The sequence below is a fragment of the Podarcis filfolensis genome, assembly GCF_964270895.1.
Source record: "Podarcis filfolensis genome assembly, chromosome: 6".
NCBI lineage: Eukaryota > Metazoa > Chordata > Lepidosauria > Squamata > Lacertidae > Podarcis > Podarcis filfolensis.
The window spans coordinates 45,113,876-45,137,068 of record NC_139609.1 but is presented as its reverse complement, the minus strand read 5'-3'; the positions used below and the strand labels follow the sequence as shown (position 1 = coordinate 45,137,068).

Here is a 23,193-nt window from a genome sequence, read left to right as displayed (position 1 = left end):
TGAATACCATAGCTGTTCTACCATACTTGTCTCAGGATGTGGAAGTAGAAAATTGCAGATTTAGTGGTGTGATTCACATCCCACTGAAGTTAATGGCAAAGTTTAGTTGATGATAAGGGCTGTGGATTGCCGCCTTACAATAACCAATGGGAAGCGTTCTGTTGGCTGTGGTGCTTTAACCCACTTGCGAATTTTATTCCCATGGTATTGCCAAAATAAGTTACTGTGTAAGTTTTGCTTGTCAGGACCACAGTTGCTTTTACAATCAGTAATAGTTGCTATGATGCTTAGTTATATAAATATTCTTGACATTTTTAGCATTAGTTAATGTCATTGGCCTGTCAACAGTATTGTTGCTTTTTTTTTTTTTAAGTGACTGCTTTTGGGTGACCTAAGTGAGTGATTTTGTTCCTTCCACTTCAGCAACAGGCCAAGTAATTGCATGAGGGCAAGTAGTTAAATTTTGTCACATAAATGGTTGTCATTAAAAGGAAATACATTGCTAGTGTAGGTCTTTAAACTCTCTCATGTGTCATCTTTGACATGATGTCAGAGACCACTGTAGATGACCAGAGCATCTATCTGCAGCCCTAGCTCTTGCAGTGACAAGCATTTAAGAAAAAGGAAGATGCTAGCAAATAATCACACTTTTAATGGAATAATGATCACCATATATAAGAACATTCCCATGAGACAACACAAATTTCAAATACCCTTGTTACAGAAATTATTTTGACATCTTATAGTGTGTGTCATGGTGTTGGTCACCCTGTTATGCCCATCAAATTTCAAACATCTTGGCCATTGGGCAACATTTAAATTTTTGGTCTTCATCTTTGGAGGCGTAACAAGTGGAGAAGTTATAAACCTTTTGTTTGAACACAGACAGAATTTTTGACCAGTATAAAAGCAGTGGCTCGGGGAGGTCAGGCCAGGGAAGAAATGCATTAATTCAAATTTTCTTAAAACACAGTTTTGTCAGAGAGGAAGCTGTAGCTTTTGGAGTGGGGGGGCTGAGTCCACAATGTGAGACGGCTGTCACCTGTCTGTTTTGCTGCCGTGATAGATGTCCATTGTGCACACGAGGAGCTGATTGCAAAGTCAGGTCTCACAGTTTAACTGTCAGGTGCCAACCATACACTGAAAAATAACAGCATGCCCAAAGTTGTCGTCCACCTTGTACTCAGAGATCTATATAACTATCACATTTGTCACTTCTGTCACAATCTTCACACCGCATTTATTTCAGCCTCCAGTGAGGCATCCAGTGCAGTGGCTGCTGTGACATGGATAGGTTTCAGCTGATGTCACCTAAAATGTGTGCAAGATGCTTGGAACAATGCACCCAACCATTTGCTTCCTCAGCCCTTGTTCCCTCTTGGCTTATTAAAGCACGCCAAGCGAGGTTGACCGGGTGCGCCCTGGGTGTGGTCAACACATCATTGCAGGATGGAATGCTCCTGGCAGTTTTGAAAGATGCTTTGATTCAACCACTCCTGGAAAAGCCTACATTGGACCCCCTCGTTTGTGACAATCACTGCCCTTTCACAAATGCCAATTCTTGAGGGAAGGTGATTGAGGGGGCTATGACAGGACAGTAACAAGTATTATTGAGTGATATGAGTTATTGACATATTCCAGTCAAGAATCAGGCTTGGTTTGGGGACTGAATCAACAGTGAGCACCCTAGCGTATGGCTTTTATCAGGAGTACAAGGGATGTGTGACCCTGTAATGGTGTGTGATACCATTGAACACGATGTGGTCCGAAACTGATGAGATGAGCAGTGTTTTCAGTGTTTGATTTTGTATTGTGTTTTAATTTGTTGGAAGCTGCCCAGAGTGGCTGGGAAAACCCAGTCAGATAGGCGGCATATAAATAATAAATTATTACTATTTTACAGTGGTTCTGATCCTTTCTTTGAGGTCAGTTTCAGAGAATAGACTGGTGGTTTTTCAGCCCCCTGGCAGTGGGGTGCTGCAAGGTACCATCCTGCCGCCCCCCCCCCCCCCGGTGTCATTTAGCATGTATGAAGCCATTGGGAGCTATCATTAGGAGATTTCAGTGTTAGAAACTGAGATATGAAAGCTAGGAGCTAAATGGCACCTTAAACCTAGGTTATGGGTGCAACAACAGAATGTCTAGGCGCACTTTTTTAATAACAAGAATACAAAGCTGAAAATGAATGAACTGTAGCTAAAATACTGTGTTCATTTTTCACATGGTCTAGTCCTTCTCCTGCCCACCCCCCTTAAATTTTTAGGAGGGTCTCTTCCAGTCTTCAAAGAGTAGCTAGAAGTGGGGAGGCAGAAAATGGTCCTCCTTTCCTTCCACTCTGCAGTTTTAATCTGATACCTTAGGTGCAGTACTGCGCCCAGAGCTCAGAAACTGCTCACACTAATGAAATTCCCAGTCACAAAATGTGCCTAGAACAGTAGAAGTTTCGAACACTGGGAGATTTCAAGGCTAGGGTATCTAAAAGATTAACTCACCCACACATACCCAATTGAACACTATACCCTGCGCATGTCTTCTCATCAGGAGGTATGATATAGGAATCATACCTTTAGTGTGGTTTGGGTGCCTAATAAAGGCATTCCTCTTGTCACAAGCCTTTCAAGTGAAGGTTTTTACCTAATCTTTATCTGCATTGAACTGGAAATTGTATTTATATATCTTTTTATAGTTGATGTATGTTTGTTTTTATTTATTGTTAACTGCTTTGGCATGTTTCGTGGTAAATGATTCTTACATGAAAACAATCCTAGTAATAACACACTATCCTTCCTTTGAGGATCTCAGTGCAGTGCAGCACACATGGGGTTTCCCCATTTCATCTTCACACCATTACTGTGAAGTAGGTAGCCTGAGAGTGATCTGGGCCAAAACCAGCATTTAATACACTACACTGGCTCAGTGTGAGGTCCATGTGAATTAGTGTTAACTGCCCCTCCTGAAGATAGTGTGATCTCTTAACCTATAAACAGTTGCGATGTCTAAATAATTATAATGCTAGTATCCTGCATCATAGTTTTATATCTAGCTTAAAATAAATTCAGCTCAGACACACCTGCTTTAGGGCTTCATGTAATTCTTGCCTCCTCCTTACCATGTTCCAAGCCCTAGGACTGAATTACCAGATGGCAGACCAACTGAATAACTTCAGCCAAGCAGTTATTCTAATCCATTTGATGTTGAATTAGAATAGCAAATTAATTTGAAAATAGCAATATAAAGCTAATCATCTGATGTTACTGAGCAAAGTCCTTAAGCGGGTGGTTGCTAACCAGAATCAGGTTCTCTTGGATCCCGTCTGGTTTTCTAGATCCATTTAAATTGGGGTTTGGGCCTTGTTTTGACACAGAAACTGCCTTGGTCGCTCTGTATTTGTTGGGTTAGGGATGGATGAGAAACAGGGAGAGTGTTGATTGACCATGGTATTCTTTTAGAGTGGCTGTCCAATTTGGGAGTGGGTGGTTTCACTTTAAAATAGTTCCTACCCTACTTAGATGCCCATCTCCAGAGAGTGGTGTTGGGAGATGCTGCTTGGCCCCATGGATTCTCCAGTGTGGGATGCCACACGGACCAGATTTGTCCCCCCAGGCTGTTTAGCATCTACATTAAACCACTGGCTGGGCTCATCCAGGGATTTGGACTGTGTTGTCATCAATAATCAGATGAGACACAAATCTGTTTTTCATTACCTGTTCTGGATAGAGTTGAGCTTCTCCTAAAGGAGCAAGAATACAGTTTGGGGGTGCTTAGGGACACAGCAGGTGTCTGTGGAGACGCAAGTGACCTCAGTGGCACAGAGTACCTTCCATCAGCTTTCACTGGTGGCACAGTTATGACGCTGTCTTGACAGGGGTAGCCTAACTTCTATTATAAACACTGTACTAACTTCTTGCTTTAGATTACTGCAATGTGTTATACTTCGCGCTGCGTTTGAATACAGTTCAGAAACGGCACATAGTGCAGGATTCAGAGGGCAGACTAGGTGATCTGGTGATACCATACTAATCCTGGCACAGTTGGCTGCTAATTAAGTTCCAGACTCAGTTCAAAGTGCTGGTCAAGATTCCAGTACCTTAAGGACCAGCTCCTCACACATGAACCTACCCAGACCATGTGTTCATCATCTGAGGACCTTCTTTGTGGACCTAAAGGGGTTAGTGGAGGGGGTTGGTGAGGTCTTGAGGGTGGGGTGACGAATGAAGCAAGCAGGGACACAGCCCCTAGCAATAAATAATACTGATAATGATGTTCCTAATAGGATCCAGTTTGGTCTTTTTTTCTCCTTAGGAAAGGAGTGAGTTGATTATTATCTTGCTTCTCACATATATTTGGAGTCACACATTTTTTTAAATTGCTAAGAGCACATTTTTCTTCACTTTTCTCAAAAGTAGCTCTCTGGTAAGTAGGGAATTCTTTGCTTCCCCAACAATAACATTTCCCCATTTGGAAGAGTTAACGGTGTTACCAAAAAGACGCTGTACAAGAAGGAATATTCATGGTGTATTATATCATAGAATCATAGAGTTGGAAGAGACCACAAGGGCCATCGAGTCCAACCCCCTGCCAAGCAGGAAACTATAAATGCCACATCCAGTTTTGTGTTTCAGGCATGAAAACAAGCACCTGGATTTTAGGGTTCTTTATTCCCGAAAATATGCATAACATGAGCAGATCTCTTTAGGTTCCTCTGTGTTCCCCTGTAGAACCCTTCCTGAACTGTTGTGCATCCATTCATTTAGGTACATAATGCTTCACATTCCCTTCTTCCTTCCTTGTTGCTTTTTCATCAAGTCTAATCTTTCTCTCTCACTTGCATCTTACCTACACTCCTTAATGTGCACCCTCAGAAGCTACTTAGTCACCTCCATATTAAATTACCTATTTGTGCTACTGACTGGCACAACTTAAATATTAATAATGAACATGGTAATAAACATTACATTAGGATAAAGGTGACGTGATCAAATGGCCCAACTCCTGCAGCGTATTTCACCTCAAGCAGTTGATGAAACCCAAGAGCAAATGGTGACAAATGGAGTGATCTATTTCTTTTCCTTTTCATTGAACTTCCTGGTTTAGGTATATCCTGAAGCATTATCTGTATCCCCCAGAACATCTTGACTTAATAGTTATTGATGCTCCTATTTCACTTGAATTACATAATCCCCCTGTGCAACTTGTTATGAAAGGTAAACAAAGCATTCTGGAAAGTACTGTCTGCACATGAATTCGGTTTTTTCCTGTGCTGCCTCCATGGGTACCACAGCAAGACACTTACTAAGCTCCAACATATTTAGTACTTACGCTCTGTTAACAGATACAGAATAAATATACAAAGAGTGTAACTGATAGCCGTTGCTTGGGAAGGGGAAGAGAGAGGAAGCCCCAGAACAGCATATAGGGAGAGGAGAGGGGAGTTAGCTTTGTCAAGAAAGCAGAAATAGTTGAGCTGAATAGTCTCTTTAGCACTATATTGATTTCTACCCATTGTTTGATTGGGTAACTATATCACAAAATTTGGTTAAGTGTGAATTTCAAGGGATGGTTGTGTTTTGGTTCTCATATTGTTTTGGAAAGCGCAGGTTTGATAGATTCGCCTTTAAATGTGACCTGAACCAAATTTGTTCCGATCCCTACTTTGCAGACAGCTTATATAATTTGTGTTCTTGCTGGATGGATTGTGGAGGGATTTAGGGCAGATCCTGAAAAGGCTCCGGCTGCGTGCATTCCCAGAGATCCCTCTTGTTTTTTAAAAGACATTTCAACAAACTTTCCAGACCCATGATTCTAACTAAATAGTACATCCACGTATCTCATATATCCCTCCCACATCTGGAATAGAGCATAGATGTTATAAGAAAATGGCAGAAAATTGAATGACGATCAGAAGTAATTGTGCCATCTAGAGTGACCACTGAAAATGAGCCTTAAAAAGTGGCTTTATAAATATAGAAGCTTCAATATATGCGGGAGGGAATCAAAGAATTGTAGAGTTGGAAAGGATCACGAGGGTCATCTAGTCCAACCCCCTGCAATGTGGGAATCTTTTTGCCCAACATGGGGCTTGAACCCACAATCCTAAGATTAAAAGTTTAATGCACTGCCTACTGAGCCCCTCCCTGCAACACTTCATTTTGGATCCTTCCAGCAGGACGTTAACACACACAAATTCACTGGGCAGTAGTGAGCGCTCTATGCCAGCATAAAGGTATTTGGATTGCTCTGTCTGAAAAACAGCTCCCACTGTACTTTTCTATGCCTTGTAACTCTGTGGGCAAGAGGGGCTGATTATCATTGGGAATCATGGTTCGGGAAGGGAGGGCTAAATCTTCCCTCCTTTTGGAAATGACCGTCACACCTGGTATCTATTTTTTTAAAAAAAATAATAATATGCAGTTGCTAACCACACTTAGTAAATAAATGTGTGTTTTGGCCTTCATTTTAGGATTTGTCAAACTACTACTCTTGGCTCTTCTTTCCAGTTGTGATGTATTGGTCAAACTGCATGTTAGCGCTTAATACATAGTGTGCAGCTACATTGCTTGTTTGTCCTTAACTGCATGCTCAGGGGGCTCTGTTATTGGGATTGCAGCATGTGGGGAGAGGAGGTTTATCCCTGTCTTCCGGTGCCGCAAAACACACAGACGCTGCATGGCTACAAGGCTTAGAAAATAATTCCCACCTCTCTTTGGAGTGAAACATTTTATTTGCGGCTGTCTCCTGAGTCCTTTCTCTTTGCTGTCTCTGCAGCTGAACTACAGTGCGGTCTTCTGACCTACCCCGCTCTTATTTGAAGCCCTGTTTCTTATCTGCATCCTTTAATATGATCTGCACAACTGCCCAGTTACCACTGTGTTTAAATTCCACAGTTATGTTCCCCCCCCCCCCATTTCAAGTAAGTGAAGGGAGCAGCAAGAAACATTCATGCAGCTCTGCGTGCTGCTGCTGCTTCCACCACTTTATCACTGTCCTGCACATTCTAGAACCCTGACTTTCCAGGGTACTGAAACAGACAGGGAACCCCAATGAGTATAGCAAGCTATGCAATTGAGACATTCACCCTCCGCAAGTTGGATGGTGACCAGTATGGCCAAAAGAGACAGAGCTACTGCCTCCTTCCCTTTTCCTGTAGTAACTTAACACTTAAGCCAGGCATAGGCAAACTCAGGCCCTCCAGATGTTTGGGACTACAATTCCCATCATCCCTAGCTAACAGGACTAGTGGTCAGGGATGATGGGAATTGTAGTCCCAAACATCTGGAGGACCGGAGTTTGCCTATGCCTGACTTTAGCCATTACAATTATCTTGTTATGTGAATAGGAAGGTGCTTACCCACCATAAACAAAACTTTAAAATTCCAGCGTTAGGAATGTGTCCTTTACATTCCAAGATTTTGGAATGTTTTGTTGTCATTCATTATAAAGCATAGGTTGTATTATTTAAGTTAGATTTGTCCATTTTGCTTTCTCCCGGTTTCCTGTTTTTCCAGTGTTCAACTTGTCTTGGTAAACGAGAAAAGGAAGAGTACCACGAGGCTAGTAACATTGAATGTAAAAGAGGCATTAGCTGCTTCATATAATTACAGTGGTGCCCCGCAAGACGAATGCCTCGCAAAACGAAAAACGCGCAAGACGAAAGGGTTTTTCGGTTTTTGCGTCGCTTCGCAAGAAGATTTTCCCTATGGGCTTGCTTCACAAGACGAAACGTCTTGCGAGTTCTTGCGAGTTTGTTTCCTTTTTCTTAAAGCCGCTAAGCCGTTAATAGCCGCTAAGCCACTAATAGCCGTGCTTTGCAAGACGAATAAACCGCAAGACAAAGAGACTCGCGGAACGGATTAATTTCGTCTTGGGAGGCACCACTGTATTAGAATATTAGACTTAGAGGACAGCTTCCAAGAAAGTTAAAGCTCAGGTTGCTTGGGTATTGAAGTTTGAATACATGTAGTTTTCATTCTCCAAGTCTTACATCTGATGTTATTTGTGCATGTCACCTGAATGAGTACTTTCCATTCTCCCCCCCCCCCCACTCCTTGCGGTCTTATATGTGTCTTAGGAGTCAGAATTAGGACAAACCTATGATCCACATATAGGGATGCGGGTGGCGCTGTGGTCTAAACCACAGAGCCTAGGACTTGCCGATCAGAAGGTTGGTGGTTCGAATCCCCGCGACAGGGTGAGCTCCCGTTGTTCAGTCCCTGCTTCTGACCACCTAGCAGTTCGAAAGCATGTCAAAGTGCAAGTAGATAAATAGGTACCGCTCTGGCGGGAAGGTAAACGGCATTTACGTGCGCTGCTCTGGTTTGCCAGAAGCAGTTCTGTCATTCTGGCCACATGACCCAGAAGCTGTCTGCGGACAAACGCCGGCTCCCTCGGCCTATAGAGCGAAATGAGCACCGCAACCCCAGAGTCGTCCGCGACTGGACCTAACGGTCAGGGGTACCATTACCTTTATGATCCACATATTTTGAAGACACTACAATGGCAACAAGTAGTTTTACTATATACAGATGAATGCATGAAATTATGTTCACAAACACAGTTTATATAGAAACACTAGGACTTAAAAAAATAGCATGTATTATTTAGGCTATGAAATTTTGAGTGGCACCTGTGTTGGTATGGTATAGTTAAAATAAAAAAGAACCTTTGCCTCCTTAGACAATGTTATTGTGACATCGGTTTTTGTGAATTACAACACACTTTATCAGATGCATGCCATGTAATCCTACATTCACACAAGTGCTGAGAAGAAGTGAAAAAGTCTGTATATAGTAGAGCCAGAAAGTCATTACAGTTAGGGGATAACAGTAGGTGTTTGCTACATTGCTATGACGAATCTAATTTTTTCAAGATAAAATCAAACTCTACCTGGGCACTCCATTGCCTCTAGGTTGCAAATCATAGTACCCTGGCAATATTCCTACATTGGTGGTGGTGGTGAGTAGCCAGGCTCATTTGTTTTATTGCCAGAAGAAATATAGTGAGTACTTTGCTGCTAATACGCCTTACCAGTATGTTTTTAATTCTCCTTTTGCTCCCCAATCCTTCCTCACAATACATGGCCTAGTACATTTTTGTGCTTATCTGCAAGATCATGTGAGATTAGAGGAAGAAAATCCAGTGAGTAGGCAGTTACAGGATCACTGCAGGCAGTCTTTCATATGTCTGATGCCTGACTAAATATTGGGATTTTTTGATTACATCCCACAAAGGAATAGAACTGATGGCTGTATTTTGTATGTAAGCCTCTTTAAAAAAATTGTAATCACTGCAGAAACAAAATAGGAATTAACTTGATAAAAATAAACATGTTTTTGACAAGCTATGTTTATGTTTATTGCAGCTAGTTTTATGCATACACAGGTGTTTTTAAAATGCTGAAGTTAGGCTGACTTCCAAACCTTTGCTACCTAATGGCCCCTCAACCCAACTCTTATAATCTGTTTCACATGCAGATATGCCCATTTCCAGCATATGAGGACTTGTTGACTGGGGTAATAATATTGTGCAAGTATTACAAGAGGAATAGCCAATATATCTTTGACATCCACCTACAACTTTGCATGGGGAAATAAAAGAAGAGAGCAGTAGCTCTTTCCCCAAAACAATTTGGGATGAGGTGTAAGTAAGGAAATGTTATCTTCACAAACCCATTGTGGATAAGTGTACATTTGCCACATCACAGGCTTTGCTGATGACGAATGATAGCTGATGGGGCTTGAAGACACTGTGTCTCAGTATCCTATGCCTCTGTAGAGTTTTGTGAAAGACTCAATGTTCCCTGAACCTAAAATTTGAAAACCACTATCATACACTATAACCAGTCCCTCTAATTGTTTGTTCCCTTTTTATCACAATTCTTTTTAACATTTATATTTATATGCACTGGGATACTTTAGAAAATAAGTTATGTCTGACTCCTAAATATTGAAATGTGGTTTTAAATTCTTTGCAGTGTAAACATGTGTAACGTGTTTATCTTCTTCTAATGAAGATTGTGGAGGCAAATATTAGTTTTCTCTGATATTTTCTTTGTTGACTCATCTGTTTTTAGAAGTGGAGAAAATACATACATCTATCAGTTGCCTTTTTGAGAGATAGGTGTTACTTGTCGTGTTACTGACTTGAACCCCCTCCACACATGCTGTTGCGTGAATGTAATACAGCAATTTATGGATAAGCTAGACTTTAAATACTTAGTTTTAGACAAAAGTGAAAAGCTTCACAAAGTTGTTGGGTTTGTATATTCGAGTATTATAGTGTGCCGGAAAGCTTAATCTCTTTATACTCTGTGTGGAATTGCTAGCAGTACAAGGAATGGGTTGGCAAAATGGCTTTTTGTAAGATGAAAAATACACATTTTCAAACTGGAGCTGGTGGAAATAGGAAACAATATTGACAAATTAAACAGACCTCTATATATAAATCATACATTGTATGTTGACTGCAGTTATTAAAATGAATATTAAATCATTCTTTCACCGAAATGTGTTGTATTTTGCTAAAGCATTATTAGAATTCTGTATAATATTTTAATATGTATTGACTAGCATCAGCTGGATGTTTTTCCAGGTTGAGGGGCAGTTAGAACTGAGTTGAAAATAGCATGATGCTGAGAATGGGTTCACTAAGCAGATGTTTCGTTAGTTATTCTGTAATGCAATCAGGGCAGATCCTGCCAGTTTAGTATGAATACATAAAGAGAAAATATCTCTCTGTAGAAAGCCTCATCTGTTTCTAACCGTTAAAGCAAAACAACACTGAACCTGTACATACCAGGTTCGTTCAGATTGTGCTGGATACAGTAAATCATTTTATACACCCACAGCCCAAAGGGGTAAATTTACAAAGCTGATGTGTGGGAGGCTGCACATTAATCTGCCTATCTTCAGTCACTGTTTTTATTCCTGCATTTAAGGACCTTATCCTTGCATGTGTTTTAAAATTATTTCCAGCTTTCCTTTTGTTCTCAACATTTTTTCTACATCTCAGTTTCTATAGTAAGAGCAGGTAGAATCAAGTGAGAAGGTTATTTTAAACGAGCTGTCGGAACTCAAAAGGTTGAAAACAGTCTGTTAACCAAGTGTGTGATGTAAAGGTCTTTGTGGGATTTGTGCTTTTAAGCTTGTCCACATATGATCTAGGATTGGGGTGAGTAGTGAGGCAGCCACGTTTGCCGATAACAGTAAATTGTTCAAGGTCATTGAAACAAAAAAGATGGGTGGCAAAATAACAAATGCAGTTCAGTGTAAGCAAGTGTGAAGTGATGCGTGTTGGGACAAAAAGGTCTTAATTTCTCTTAAAACTCATGAGAAACTCAGTGACTGACCAGGTACAAGACCTTGGGGTCATGGTGGATAGTCGACCTGTGTGTGGCAGCTTTGAAAAAGCACTAATCCCTGGTGCAACTGCATTTGGAAGACGGTGAACGGTTCTATTTCCTCACCTCAAAAAGGATATTGTAGAGTTGAAAAAAGTTCAGAAAAGGGCAGCCAGAATTATTCAGGGGATCGAGCAACTCCTCTATGAAGAAAGGTTATAGCCTTTAGTTTAGAGGAACGGCATTTAAGAGGTGACATGGCTGGAGTTTATAAAATTATGGCATGGAGAAGGTGGGTCGAGAGGAGTTTTTTTCTTCCTCTTTCATAGTACCAGAACTTAGGACATCCAGTAATGTTGGAAAGCTCAAGACAGACAAAAGAAAATGCTTCTTCATGAAGCACATAAACTATGGAACTCGTTCCCACATTTAATGGCCAACTTGGATGGTTTTAAATTGGGATTAGACATATTCATGGAGGACTATGGTGATGTTCCTCCCTCACTGTCGGAGGCAGTGCTTCTGAATACCACTTGCTGAGAATGGGCAGAGTGCTGTTGTGTTTTTGTCTGCTTTCAGGCATCTGTTTTTGGCCACTGTTAGAACAGGATGCTTGACTAGATGGGCCACTGGTCTGATCAGCAGGCTATTATTATGTTTAAAACATAATACATTATTTAACCATGTGTTGTTTAACTCCTAGGTTTCCTATGCCCGTCCAAGTTCGGCATCAATCAGAGATGCTAATCTGTATGTCAGCGGCCTTCCAAAAACGATGACCCAGAAAGAGCTAGAGCAGCTTTTCTCGCAATATGGGCGCATCATCACCTCAAGAATTCTGGTTGATCAAGTCACAGGTTGAAAAACGTTTTATTTATAAGCACATTTCTAAACTTGAATTTGTTTGGAAAGTCCTTCATTTGCTGTTTTAATTAAAGCTCTCAAGTGCTTTCGCTCTACTTTTTCTACACAGGAATATATATAAAGGAAATTGCATATTTAGATTTGCTGACAAAGGGAGGGGAGGTTGATACTCAGCTGTAATTTCCAAATGGTGGGTTGGGGACAAATCAGTAATTTGGGGAAGTCTTGTAAATGTGTGATCAGTTGGAATGGGGGCAGGGAATTCTGGTTCAGGCTGAAATAAACATGGTTTCATCATAAAAACATTTCGACAAATATGATATTCCACATTTATAAGAGGGAAAACAGCCATATGTTTACAACTATATCAATTTTTAAACTTTTTTTTTTTACCTAACTGTGTATAGGACCATAAATGTTCGTATATAGGTGGAGTTATTAAGGCTGTATCTTTGTAAACAGCGCAGAGATTACATAAATAGTGTGTGAATTATTTAAATAAAATAAAACGGTTGCAATTGCAATAGGTTTCTTTAAAGGCCAACTTAATGCATGCAAAGAAATAGAGGAAAACAACAGAATGGGAAAAACCAGAGATCTGTTCAAGAAAATTGGAGATATGAAAGGAACATTTTGTACAAAGATTACCATAATAAAGGACAAAAGTGGTAAGGACCTAACAGAAGCAGAAGACATCAAGAAGAGGTGGGGAGAATACACAGAGGAATTATACCAGAAAGAAATGGATGTCTCGTACACCCCAGGTAGTGTGGTTGCTGACCTTGAGCCAGACATCCTGGAGAGTGAAGTCAAATGGGCCTTAGAAAGCACTGCTAATAACAAGACCAGTGGAAGTGATGGTATTCCAGCTGAACTATTTAAAATTTTAAAAGATGATGCTGTTAAGCGGCTACACTCATTATGCCAGCAAGTTTGGAAAACTCAGCAGCGGCCAGAAGATTGGAGAAGATCAGTCTACATCCCAATCCCAAAGAAAAGGGCAGTGCCAAAGAATGCTCAAAATGAGTGCACAATTGCACTCATTTCACATGTTAAAAAGGTTATGCTTAAAATTCTACAAGGCAGGCTTAAGCAGTATGTGGACTAAGAACTCCCAGAAGTGCAAGCTGGATTTCGAAGGGGCAGAAGAACCAGAGACCAGATTGCAAACATGTGCTGGATTATGGAGAAAGCTAGAGAGTTCCAGAAAAACATCTACTTCTGCTTCATTGAATACGCAAAAGCATTTGACTGTGTTGACCACAGCAAACTATGGCAAGTTCTCAAAGAAATGGGAGTGCCTGATCACCTCATCTGTCTCCTGAAAAATCTCTATGTGGGACAAGAAGCTACAGTTAGAACTGGATATGGAACAACTGATGGGTTCAAAATTGGGAAAGGAGTACGACAAGGCTGTATATTGTCTCCCTGCTTATTTAACTTATATGCAGAATTCATCATGCGAAAGGCTGGACTGGATGAATCCCAAGCCGGAATCAAGATTGCCGGAAGAAATATCAACAACCTCAGATATCCTGATGACACAACCTTGATGGCAGAAAGTGAGGAGGAATTAAATAACCTTTTAATGAGGGTGAAAGAAGAGAGTGCAAAATATGGTCTGAAGCTCAGCATCAAAAAAACTAAGATCATGGCCACTGGTCCCATCACCTCCTGGTAAATAGAAGGGGAAGAAATGGAGGCAGTGAGAGATTTTACTTTCTTGGGTTCCATGATCACTGCAGATGATAACAGCAGTCTCGAAATTAAAAGACGCCTGCTTCTTGGGAGAAAAGCAATGACAAACCTAGATAGCATCTTTAAAAGCAGAGACATCACTTTGCCGACAAAGGTCTGTATAGTTAAAGGTATGGTTTTCCCAGTAGTGATGTATTGGAAGTGAGAGCTGGACCATAGAATTGATGCTTTTGAATTATGGTGCTGGAGGAGACTCTTGAGAGTCCCATGGACTGCAAGAAGATCAAACCTATCCATTCTGAAGGAAATCAGCCCTGAGTGCTCACTGGAAGGACAGATCCTGAAGCCGAGGCTCCAATACTTTGGCCACCTCATGAAAAGAGCAGACTCCCTGGAAAGGACCCTGATGTTGGGAAAGATGGAGGGCACAAGGAGAAGGGGACGACAGAGGACGAGATGGTTGGACAGTGTTATCAAAGCTACAAACATGAGTTTGACCAAACTCTGGGAGGCAGTGGAAGACAGGAGTGCCTGGCATGCTCTGGTCCATGGGGTCACGAAGAGTTGGACACGACTAAACAACAACAATGCATGCAACACTTTATTTCCTGTGGTGTTACGTAACTTCCTGTGGCCTTGTGTAGTAGGTTCTTGAAACTTTTTTCCCTTTCTTCTTTTGCTTATTTAAATGCAATATTCTTTTCACAGGTGTTTCTCGTGGTGTAGGATTTATCCGTTTTGATAAGAGAATAGAGGCAGAAGAAGCCATAAAGGGACTAAATGGCCAGAAGCCTAGTGGTGCTACAGAACCGATTACTGTGAAGTTTGCTAATAACCCCAGTCAGAAAACAAGCCAAGCCCTCCTTTCCCAGCTGTACCAGTCTCCCAACAGACGCTATCCGGGACCTCTCCACCACCAAGCTCAGAGATTCAGGTAACATTCTCCAAATAATTTATTTTATTGTTGTTTACCAAGTTATAGGTTAATTTTCAGTATCTTATGACTGGGAGTTCGGTGGGCCATCTTTTTGCAGGTTCCTGAGTTGACAGAACTGTGGTTTGATCAGATTTTGTCGGGCAAAGGAATGATAGGACAATCATGTAAACAAGAAACTGAATATGTGTGAATTATTACCCCACATAAAAATGAGAAACAGAATTCATTTTTCATTTATACATGGTGCATTGATACAAAAGATACAAAAGATTAACATAGCAGTTGGGTAATAAAAAATAAAAACCCCAGTTGAGGGAACTAGAGTTACAGTAAAAAAAAACTATGTACTTGTTGCCATGTGCCCCAGGATATGATTAGCTTGCAGCAATCCCTTGTTAAGCAAAAGGTGCAGGAAGCAGGTTATATACTAGATCTTTTCCTCTGGCAATCAAAGTTGACAGTACTGATCACCTGTTAGATGTCTCTAACACAGTATAGTTGCCCTGCTTATGAACTACCGTTATGGGGACTTTCCCTATTCATGGCAGCCTTTTGCATAAACTTGTTTCTACATTTGGATTTGTTTCCATAGAGAAAGCATTAGTACCTATTGGCATTAAATGCCTGCTTTTGAAGTGGTCAGATAAAGTGCAAAGAACACACAGTTTTATTTCAGTATCTGTTCATTGAGTATAATACATATATAGATAGAAATAAATATAAAGTGGCCTCCCTCACACATAATACTAAACCATGGTTAGTTTAACCAAAGTGGGATGTGTTTGAGTGTCAGCCCATGGTTTTTTTCTGGTACCATCACAATGTGAAGCCATGGTTTGTTGTTGACCACACAAATCCTAGGTTGTTTTAACTGTGGTTCAATGTTATGTCCTCTCTCTCAACAGTCTTGCCTAATGATGGTTTGTTTGGCCACCTTTCCTAGATGCTTGCCGAACTGTGGCGGCAAGAGCAGCTGGAATGTAAACCCAAGTTCTGGGGAAACAAGCCATGCCTTGTTTACTTGTCAGTTGAGACAAATTGATATCTGCTTAAACTAACCAAGGTTAAAACAAAACCACAGTTTAGCATTCTGTGCAGATACAGATTTCTGAACAGAATATTCACAAATTGTTTCACATTTAAAGCATTTACAGAACACTTCTTGGTTTTTCTGATGAAGTGTGATGGATGTTACATTTTTATTTTAAAGTTAATTCTTCTGAACAATGTAGCTAATTTCAGTTCGTTATTTTTTGCCTACAACCCTGACCCCTTGGAAAACAAAAACCCATTTGCCTAATACATTAATATGGAAAGCTCCGTATTTTTAAAGTTGGGGAGGCCTTTATACATGCTACATTGTGACTGCCCATCATACTAAACATTGTCAACTTTGTTTAATGATCTGATCTGAAAAATGTTAGGATAATCTGCTCTGGCTTTTAGGCATCAAAAATAATTTATCCCAACAAAAGAAAAATGTCTACAATTCACAATACTAGTACAATCCTAAACGGCTGCCACCAGCGTATTTTTTATTATTATTTCTATTTACAGGTTTAATGACAATGGAAAGGTAAATAGTGGAAATCATAGCAAAAGTTACAATTTCAGGCTAATATAGTGTGCAGAAGCAAAACCGCAAGGGGATTCTTCTGTGATGAATCAAATTGTAAGATGGTGGAATGTTACCTTTCTTCATTACCAGCACATTTTTAAATGTCATTTGTTTATTGTGGAAGTAAAAGCAGCTCTATGGCTGCTGATTCATTAGACCCGCTAGATGTACAGGAGTTGATGTTACGAATTTCTTCTTTGAAAATGGAGCATTATTAATAAAAGTTCCATTGAGCAATCTTGCCATCTGTGAGACATTAACCCAGAGACCCTCCTTCTCTTTTCAGGCTGGACAATTTGCTTAATATGGCCTATGGCGTAAAGAGGTAATTAGAATTGAACAGATTGCCAGATGTCCATGTTGGCACAGATTGGTGCTATAATTTTTTTTTAATCACTAACTTTATTTTGTTTTTAATTCTTTCCTTTCCCCCCCCCCACCAGCATGCCAAATGTTTTCTGTCTTTTCGTTTGGACTTCAGTTCGTTTTCTTTAACACCATGCACAAACACACACACACACACAAATAGTGTGTGATTTTTGTGTGCATGTTCTACTTTTTCTTTTGTTACAGGTCTTCTAAGATGGTTTAGGTGCAACAGCTACAAGCATTCTGATTTCCTAAGTGTATTGTTAAATGACTCTTTTAAAGTCTCACTCAATCAGAGTTTATTATAACAAAGATTTGGTGTCACTGGGCTTATAGTGTGAAATTGTCACTGAAAATGTGACTCAAACCCAGTATTGTTTAGAAAGGTAAGGGAGCTGCCCAAGTTTCATAAAACGCTGTAACTGTGTGCACCTTAATCAGGCCTCTTATTTTCTTTGTTGCAGGTTTGACAAGTGTTTCCAGTAATTTGGAGCTTGTGGTTTGCCTTCTTTTAAGTTAAATTGCTTGTTCTGATTTTTATTTCATAGTGTCACTACTGGAAATTTGAAAATACTGTCCTGATGGCATGAAACTGTTACATTAGTATGACTTCTCTGTTCATAATCCACATACATCAGCACAGAGGTTAAAGGACTGTTTCTTAGATTTATAATCCAAAAATGGTGTATGTATAGCCTCTCACCGTATCATGACATGGAACATACACAGCTGTGTGCACACATGTCCAATTGTGATCCATCCATGTTGAAAAAGTAGGGTGTGACAAAACAGGCCCACCCACTCCAGTCTTTGAGATGGAGTGGGCTGCAAGGCACTCTGTGGATTTCCAAGTAGGACAGAAATTCACCAGTGGGGAAGCCCCCTCTCCTTGACACCACATTTGTCACATCCACAGAAGAGAATTTGATCATTAGCATTTGCCAACATTCCTGCGAGGTGTGAATGGGGCCATTCTCCTCCAGATGGCAGACACAGGAGGGGACATGCCCAAGGAGGGAGATGCTTTGGATGTGCTTTTGCTTTTTCAAAAAATAGATTTTATTGATACATCAGGACAGCAATAAAACGGAGGGGGGGCATAAATAACATAACATTTTGACTTCCTTTGGATGTGAATTGATCTCTCCTAGTTAATGACATGAAAATTTCTGGGTGCAGATATTTTCTTAAAAGGACAGCGTGAGGTGGGTTGGGGGCTAGCTTTTTATTACAGGGTGTAGGTATCAGAAATATAGAATGCCACCCACAGACTGCAGGTATAATATTTCATGCTGCATGTCAATACTGTATGCACAGTGTAGGTGCAACCACACACACGCAATATTTCTGGATTGTAGCTTTGAACCAGCACTTGGTCTGCCTTATGAAATCTCACAGGGGGGGGGGCAGCCATGCTCCCCAACATTTAGAGATTTTCAGCTGTTTTATACATTCCCCAAGTCTTTCTGATCATTGTACTCCTGGCAGGGTAAAAAACATTCCTACTGCACTTTAGAAGTAACAGTACCTATTTTTCCTGCACAGATTCAGTTGATAGTGGTCACTTCAGAACTTACCACCTGGTCCTTGAAAGGATGAACTTAAACTAGGGCGGTTAAGCAGTTTTGCTTGAATAATCTCAGCGTTAAACTTTGTTCCTTTTTACCTCCCCGCTTCCCTTGATTTCTGGGGTGGTTGTGGCGCACCAGTTACAATCGGCTTAAATTGCATGCTACCGAATACTACCTCCCCATGTGATTTCAGGTGACCATGTGGTGAGTTTTTAAGCAGCTACCATATAGTTTCTGGACACTGGAATCCATCTAGATCAGGGTGCTAATGTGAACTAAAACTCCCATCATCCCTGACCATTCACCACCGTGGCTGGGCCTCCCAAATACTAGAGTCCACAACAACTGGAGGGTGTCCTGCTGACTACCAGGACCTAGATATTATATCCATGTAGGACAAAGATTTGCATGAAGCAGTCTTTAGTTTTCATAACTTGTCATGTTAATGGTATAGCAAGTAATAAGTCTAGTAAATTACAGAAAACAAAAGTGCTTGCTGCCCTCTGTGGGGATCAACAGTTGTGGTTCAGCTAAGCTAGCCCCACACAGATTTAAATATATCTATGTAAAGAGACAGAACTCACACATGTAATACACATTCATATTGCACACAACATCTTAGACAGGATAGCAATGCTTTTTCTAGGGCCTCAGTAGTTTCAAATAAAGGTACTTGGTAATTCACTGATGCCTGTGTGAATACAATAGAATTGTAGAGTTGGAAGGGACCCCAAGGGTCATTTTGTCTAGAAGTCTGCAATGCAGGAATCTCATCTAAAGTATCCATAACAGATGGCCATCCAACCTCGGCTTAAAAATCTCCAAGGAAGGAGAGCCCACTGCCTTCCGAAGGAGTTAGTTCCACCATTGAACAGCTCTTACTGTCAGAAAGTTTTTCCTGATGTTTAGTCAGAATCTTCTTTCTTGTAACTTGAAGCCATTGCTTTGGGTCCCAGCCTCTGGAGCAGGAGGAAACAAGCTTGCTCCATCTGCCATGTGGCAGCCCTTTAGATACCTTTGATTGAACCAATTAAGCTTTCATCAGGCAATAAAGGTAGTAGCTACAACCTACTCAGATAAAACCATGTACTAGATCACAACATAAAGGAGACTTCATTTGATTGCAGGGTGCAGCCAAGTTCTCCAAGGGAACCACTAATACACACTCAATTTCAGTTCCTTATATTGAGTTCAGCAGCTGTTGTTGCAGAGGCATTTAGTAGTGCATTTTAAACCGAACGTTACGCCGTGTGCTGAATGTGCGTTCTTCACTGCAGAGAATTTAACAGGCTCTTTTTCTTTTCTTGGTCTTGGTTTTATGTAACGTATGCTTGAAAACTGATCTGTAGATTAGCCCTCCTCTCTTTTTTTGTCTTTTGTCTTTATTAATCTGATAGGTTTTCTCCGATCACAATTGATGGGATGACGAGCCTTGTAGGAATGAACATCCCTGGCCACACTGGGACTGGGTGGTGCATCTTTGTCTACAACTTGTCCCCTGACTCCGACGAAAGTGTCTTGTGGCAGCTCTTTGGCCCCTTTGGGGCAGTCAATAACGTCAAGGTGATTCGCGACTTCAACACCAACAAGTGCAAGGGATTTGGCTTTGTCACCATGACCAACTACGATGAAGCTGCCATGGCAATTGCCAGCCTTAACGGATATCGCTTAGGAGACAGAGTATTGCAAGTTTCCTTTAAAACCAATAAAACCCATAAATCCTGAATTTCATATCCTTAATAATTATTATAAATATATATATATATAAATATATATACGAACAAACAAACAAAAAACTTTCAAGGCTTATACTCAACCATGGACTTTTATAAGCCAGTGTTGCCTAAGTATTAAAACGTTGATATCCTGTGAACAGGAAAGGATTTTATAATGCTTAGAAAAAAAACAAAAAACCTTTGATGCATTGAATGTTCTTTCATAGCTGTCGTTGTTGAATATAATATACATAGATAACAATGTGCAGGGATTTTTACCCGGCCAGCTAGTTTTACTACCTTCCTTGAAGGTGGGTCTTTTTAAGATGACCATTCACTCATTTGAAAAATAAATAAATAAATGAAAAAAATCTAAAACCATTTTTACAGACTAATGGGATTAGCAGATTTTGCTCTCTTTTTTTTCCAAAATGTTTGATCCAATCAGATTGGTAAACCCCCAACATAAATTAAAGAGGAACAATAAAAATTGCAAAATGAAAAAAAAGAGAAACATAATTTTGCAACTTTTTTATTTTTCCTTTTTTATTTTATATCATGTGAACTAAACAGTCTTCTGTTAGGGATAGGGTAAAAGGGGGGGATACCTGATGACATAACAGTTTAAATAACATTAACAATGTTGCCAAAGAGGTGGTCTCTTTGCTGAAAATGGGTTTCAAGAAAAATCTATTTTTATAAAATATAAAGAATTTTTACAAGAGAATCTGGATTTGAGAAAAAAAAATATTTTGACTGGCTAATTTAGGGGAAATTGACAACTTTGTCATGTTCATACTGCACTGGTAACTTTTTAGAGATCAAGATGTGTGTTTTAAACTGGATTAAGTAGATTGTTTTTTGAAGGATGGGCTACAAACAGATGATCTTCGTATCTTTTCATAGCATGTAATAAAAATATTAAATACAGAACGGGAGAGTGTTCTTCCCAGGCACACAGTTACCCACAGTCAAAACCCAAAAGCAAGGAGATGAGTTGCAGGATGGTTTTTCTTTAAGTCATCAGTATGGGATATCAGCAGAACAAAAGTTTTGGAAAAAAATTAATTTTAATCAAAAAGTTCCTTTCTTTGAGCAGTAGGTGCTACAAAATTATTTACATATCTTAGTATCATAGTTAAATGTAATGTGTTTAGAGGGGAAAAAGTACATTTGCTTTAAATTTGTTAAGAATTTTCAGATTCACTTTCTAGCCCATACTGATATAAATTGGGCTGTGTTGGCACATTTGAAACACTCTTTACGTTGCTTGAAACACTTATTTATTTAATTGCTGATGTGACGCATATGCCAAAATCAAATATTGCTAGTTTGGCTAGTCTACTTATTTGTTTACTTAAACTATGGGAAGAAGCATATTATTGTGTCATTTTGTTGTGTGTGTATGTGTATATATAATATAAATATATATATATATATATAAAGAAGTTATTTTTTTCCTTTTAGTTAACTTATTCTAAGTTGTAACACTTTGCTAGTTTCGTTTGTATATGTCTTAAAATGTTTTCTTAATGATACTTAAGTGGCAAGAGGTATCAAGGTAACCTGTGTAGAAATATTGTTTGATATATTGTCATGTTTGTCGTGAATATTATTTTTTTTTCTTACTGCACAGTAGAAAACAACAACAACTGGGTCTTTATTTTAATGTAATTCAGATTGGGGAAAACAGAGCTAAGGGAACAAAATGACTGAGGGAGTCCTCTCCCATGTTCAGTGCACTGATCCTTTTCGTATGTTTGTGCTTTGTATGGTTATATATTTAAAAGAAAAAAAAGGTCATGCTCTTCCCTGAGTACTAGAAACAGTTACTCGCTATGCATAATCTAGTTGATAGTTAAATTTGCTATTGCTTTTCTTGTCTTGTTATATACAATTTTTTCAATACCAGTTTAGTCTTAATGGTAATAAAACGTTATGGTTCTTTATAACTTGTGCTTATTTTGTGCATTCCCCCCCCTCCCCGCCCCATGCTTATACCCACTAACTGCATGTAAACTACATACTGGTTTTATTTCATTTATTTATTTTCCACACTGAAGCAGCAAACATTTTGTAGTACAAGAATAATTTAACAGCAAAGGCTGTGCATCCTAAATGTCATCAGTTCATTTACATTTTGAAATGATTTTAAATTTCAAACAAAACAAAACAAAAAAACAGAAAATGCCCTCATTCAATGTTTGGGGAAAACCTTTCTACACCATCTGCTGTGAATGAGCGCAGTTTGCTGGGAAAGTTTTGATGCAATTTCTAAGCATTAGTGGGGAAGGCATGTCAGAATCTTTTCTCTACAATGTGTTTTACTATCTGAAATTTAAAATAAAAAAATCTTTCTTAGGACCAGGCAGTTGTATATTTTAGTTATAATGTATTACTTCATGTTTAACTTGCTAGTTTAGATCATTTCTGAGGGAAAGTATTGTAAATGTTTTTTTTCATAACCTTGTTGTGTTTGAATTATTTGTATTTAAATTGTCCAGACAATAAATGAAAGTGTGTAGAATGGCTATGGACTTGCCATATTTTTAAAAGTGTTCAGCTGTTTTCATAACCACAGCTTCATCCATATATCTTAATAGTTTTTAATCCTGTAGATCCCATTTTTAAAATTCTGGTTTCATCTTTCCAGCCCTTATAACTTTTCCATGCATGCAGTTAACAATGCAGTTACTAGGGGTGTATGCAGGCATTAAGATTTGCCTTGAATCTGTCTGTTTCTGTACTTGCTCTGCTTCAATCTGTGTTTTGAGTTCCAAACCATTCTGTATAAAACAAAGTTGTGTGTTTTCCCCTTAACTGTAATGCAAGAATCTAAAAACATCTAAACAAATTTACCATTTTTTTAAAAAAAGTGGATGAAATTTACAGGTACAGGGAAGTCTCTCAAGAGTGGCCTTAGCCTCTCAAATTGTAGACAAATAGTTCCAGGGATGTTTTTATAGGAATTAAAAGAGAGCCGGTTTCCTACATAATGCCCAAGTCTCTCTTCCTCCTCTAGAATGTATACATTTTTGTCTCATAATTATAAGCTGCCAACCAAAACCAGATTCTCTTTGGGATAA

At 39.5% G+C, this 23,193-nt stretch overlaps 1 protein-coding gene across 8 annotated transcripts in view; it reads left to right on the top strand.

Moving 5' to 3' along the window:
• Positions 1-21,555, top strand: part of ELAVL4 (ELAV like RNA binding protein 4) — a 95,857-nt gene extending 74,302 nt beyond the window's left edge. For 6 of the 8 annotated variants that reach the window (XM_083619600.1, XM_083619604.1, XM_083619599.1 and 3 more), the window contains exons 4-7: positions 12,039-12,192; positions 14,606-14,831; positions 16,739-16,777; positions 19,790-21,555. In XM_083619600.1, coding sequence (XP_083475726.1) covers positions 12,039-12,192; positions 14,606-14,831; positions 16,739-16,777; positions 19,790-20,117 — 747 coding nt within the window. In that variant the 3' untranslated portion in view covers positions 20,118-21,555. The remainder of the gene's footprint in view (positions 1-12,038; positions 12,193-14,605; positions 14,832-16,738; positions 16,778-19,789) is intronic. The other 2 variants (XM_083619603.1, XM_083619601.1) reach the window with 1 other exon arrangement.
• Positions 21,556-23,193: the final 1,638 nt, after the last annotated feature.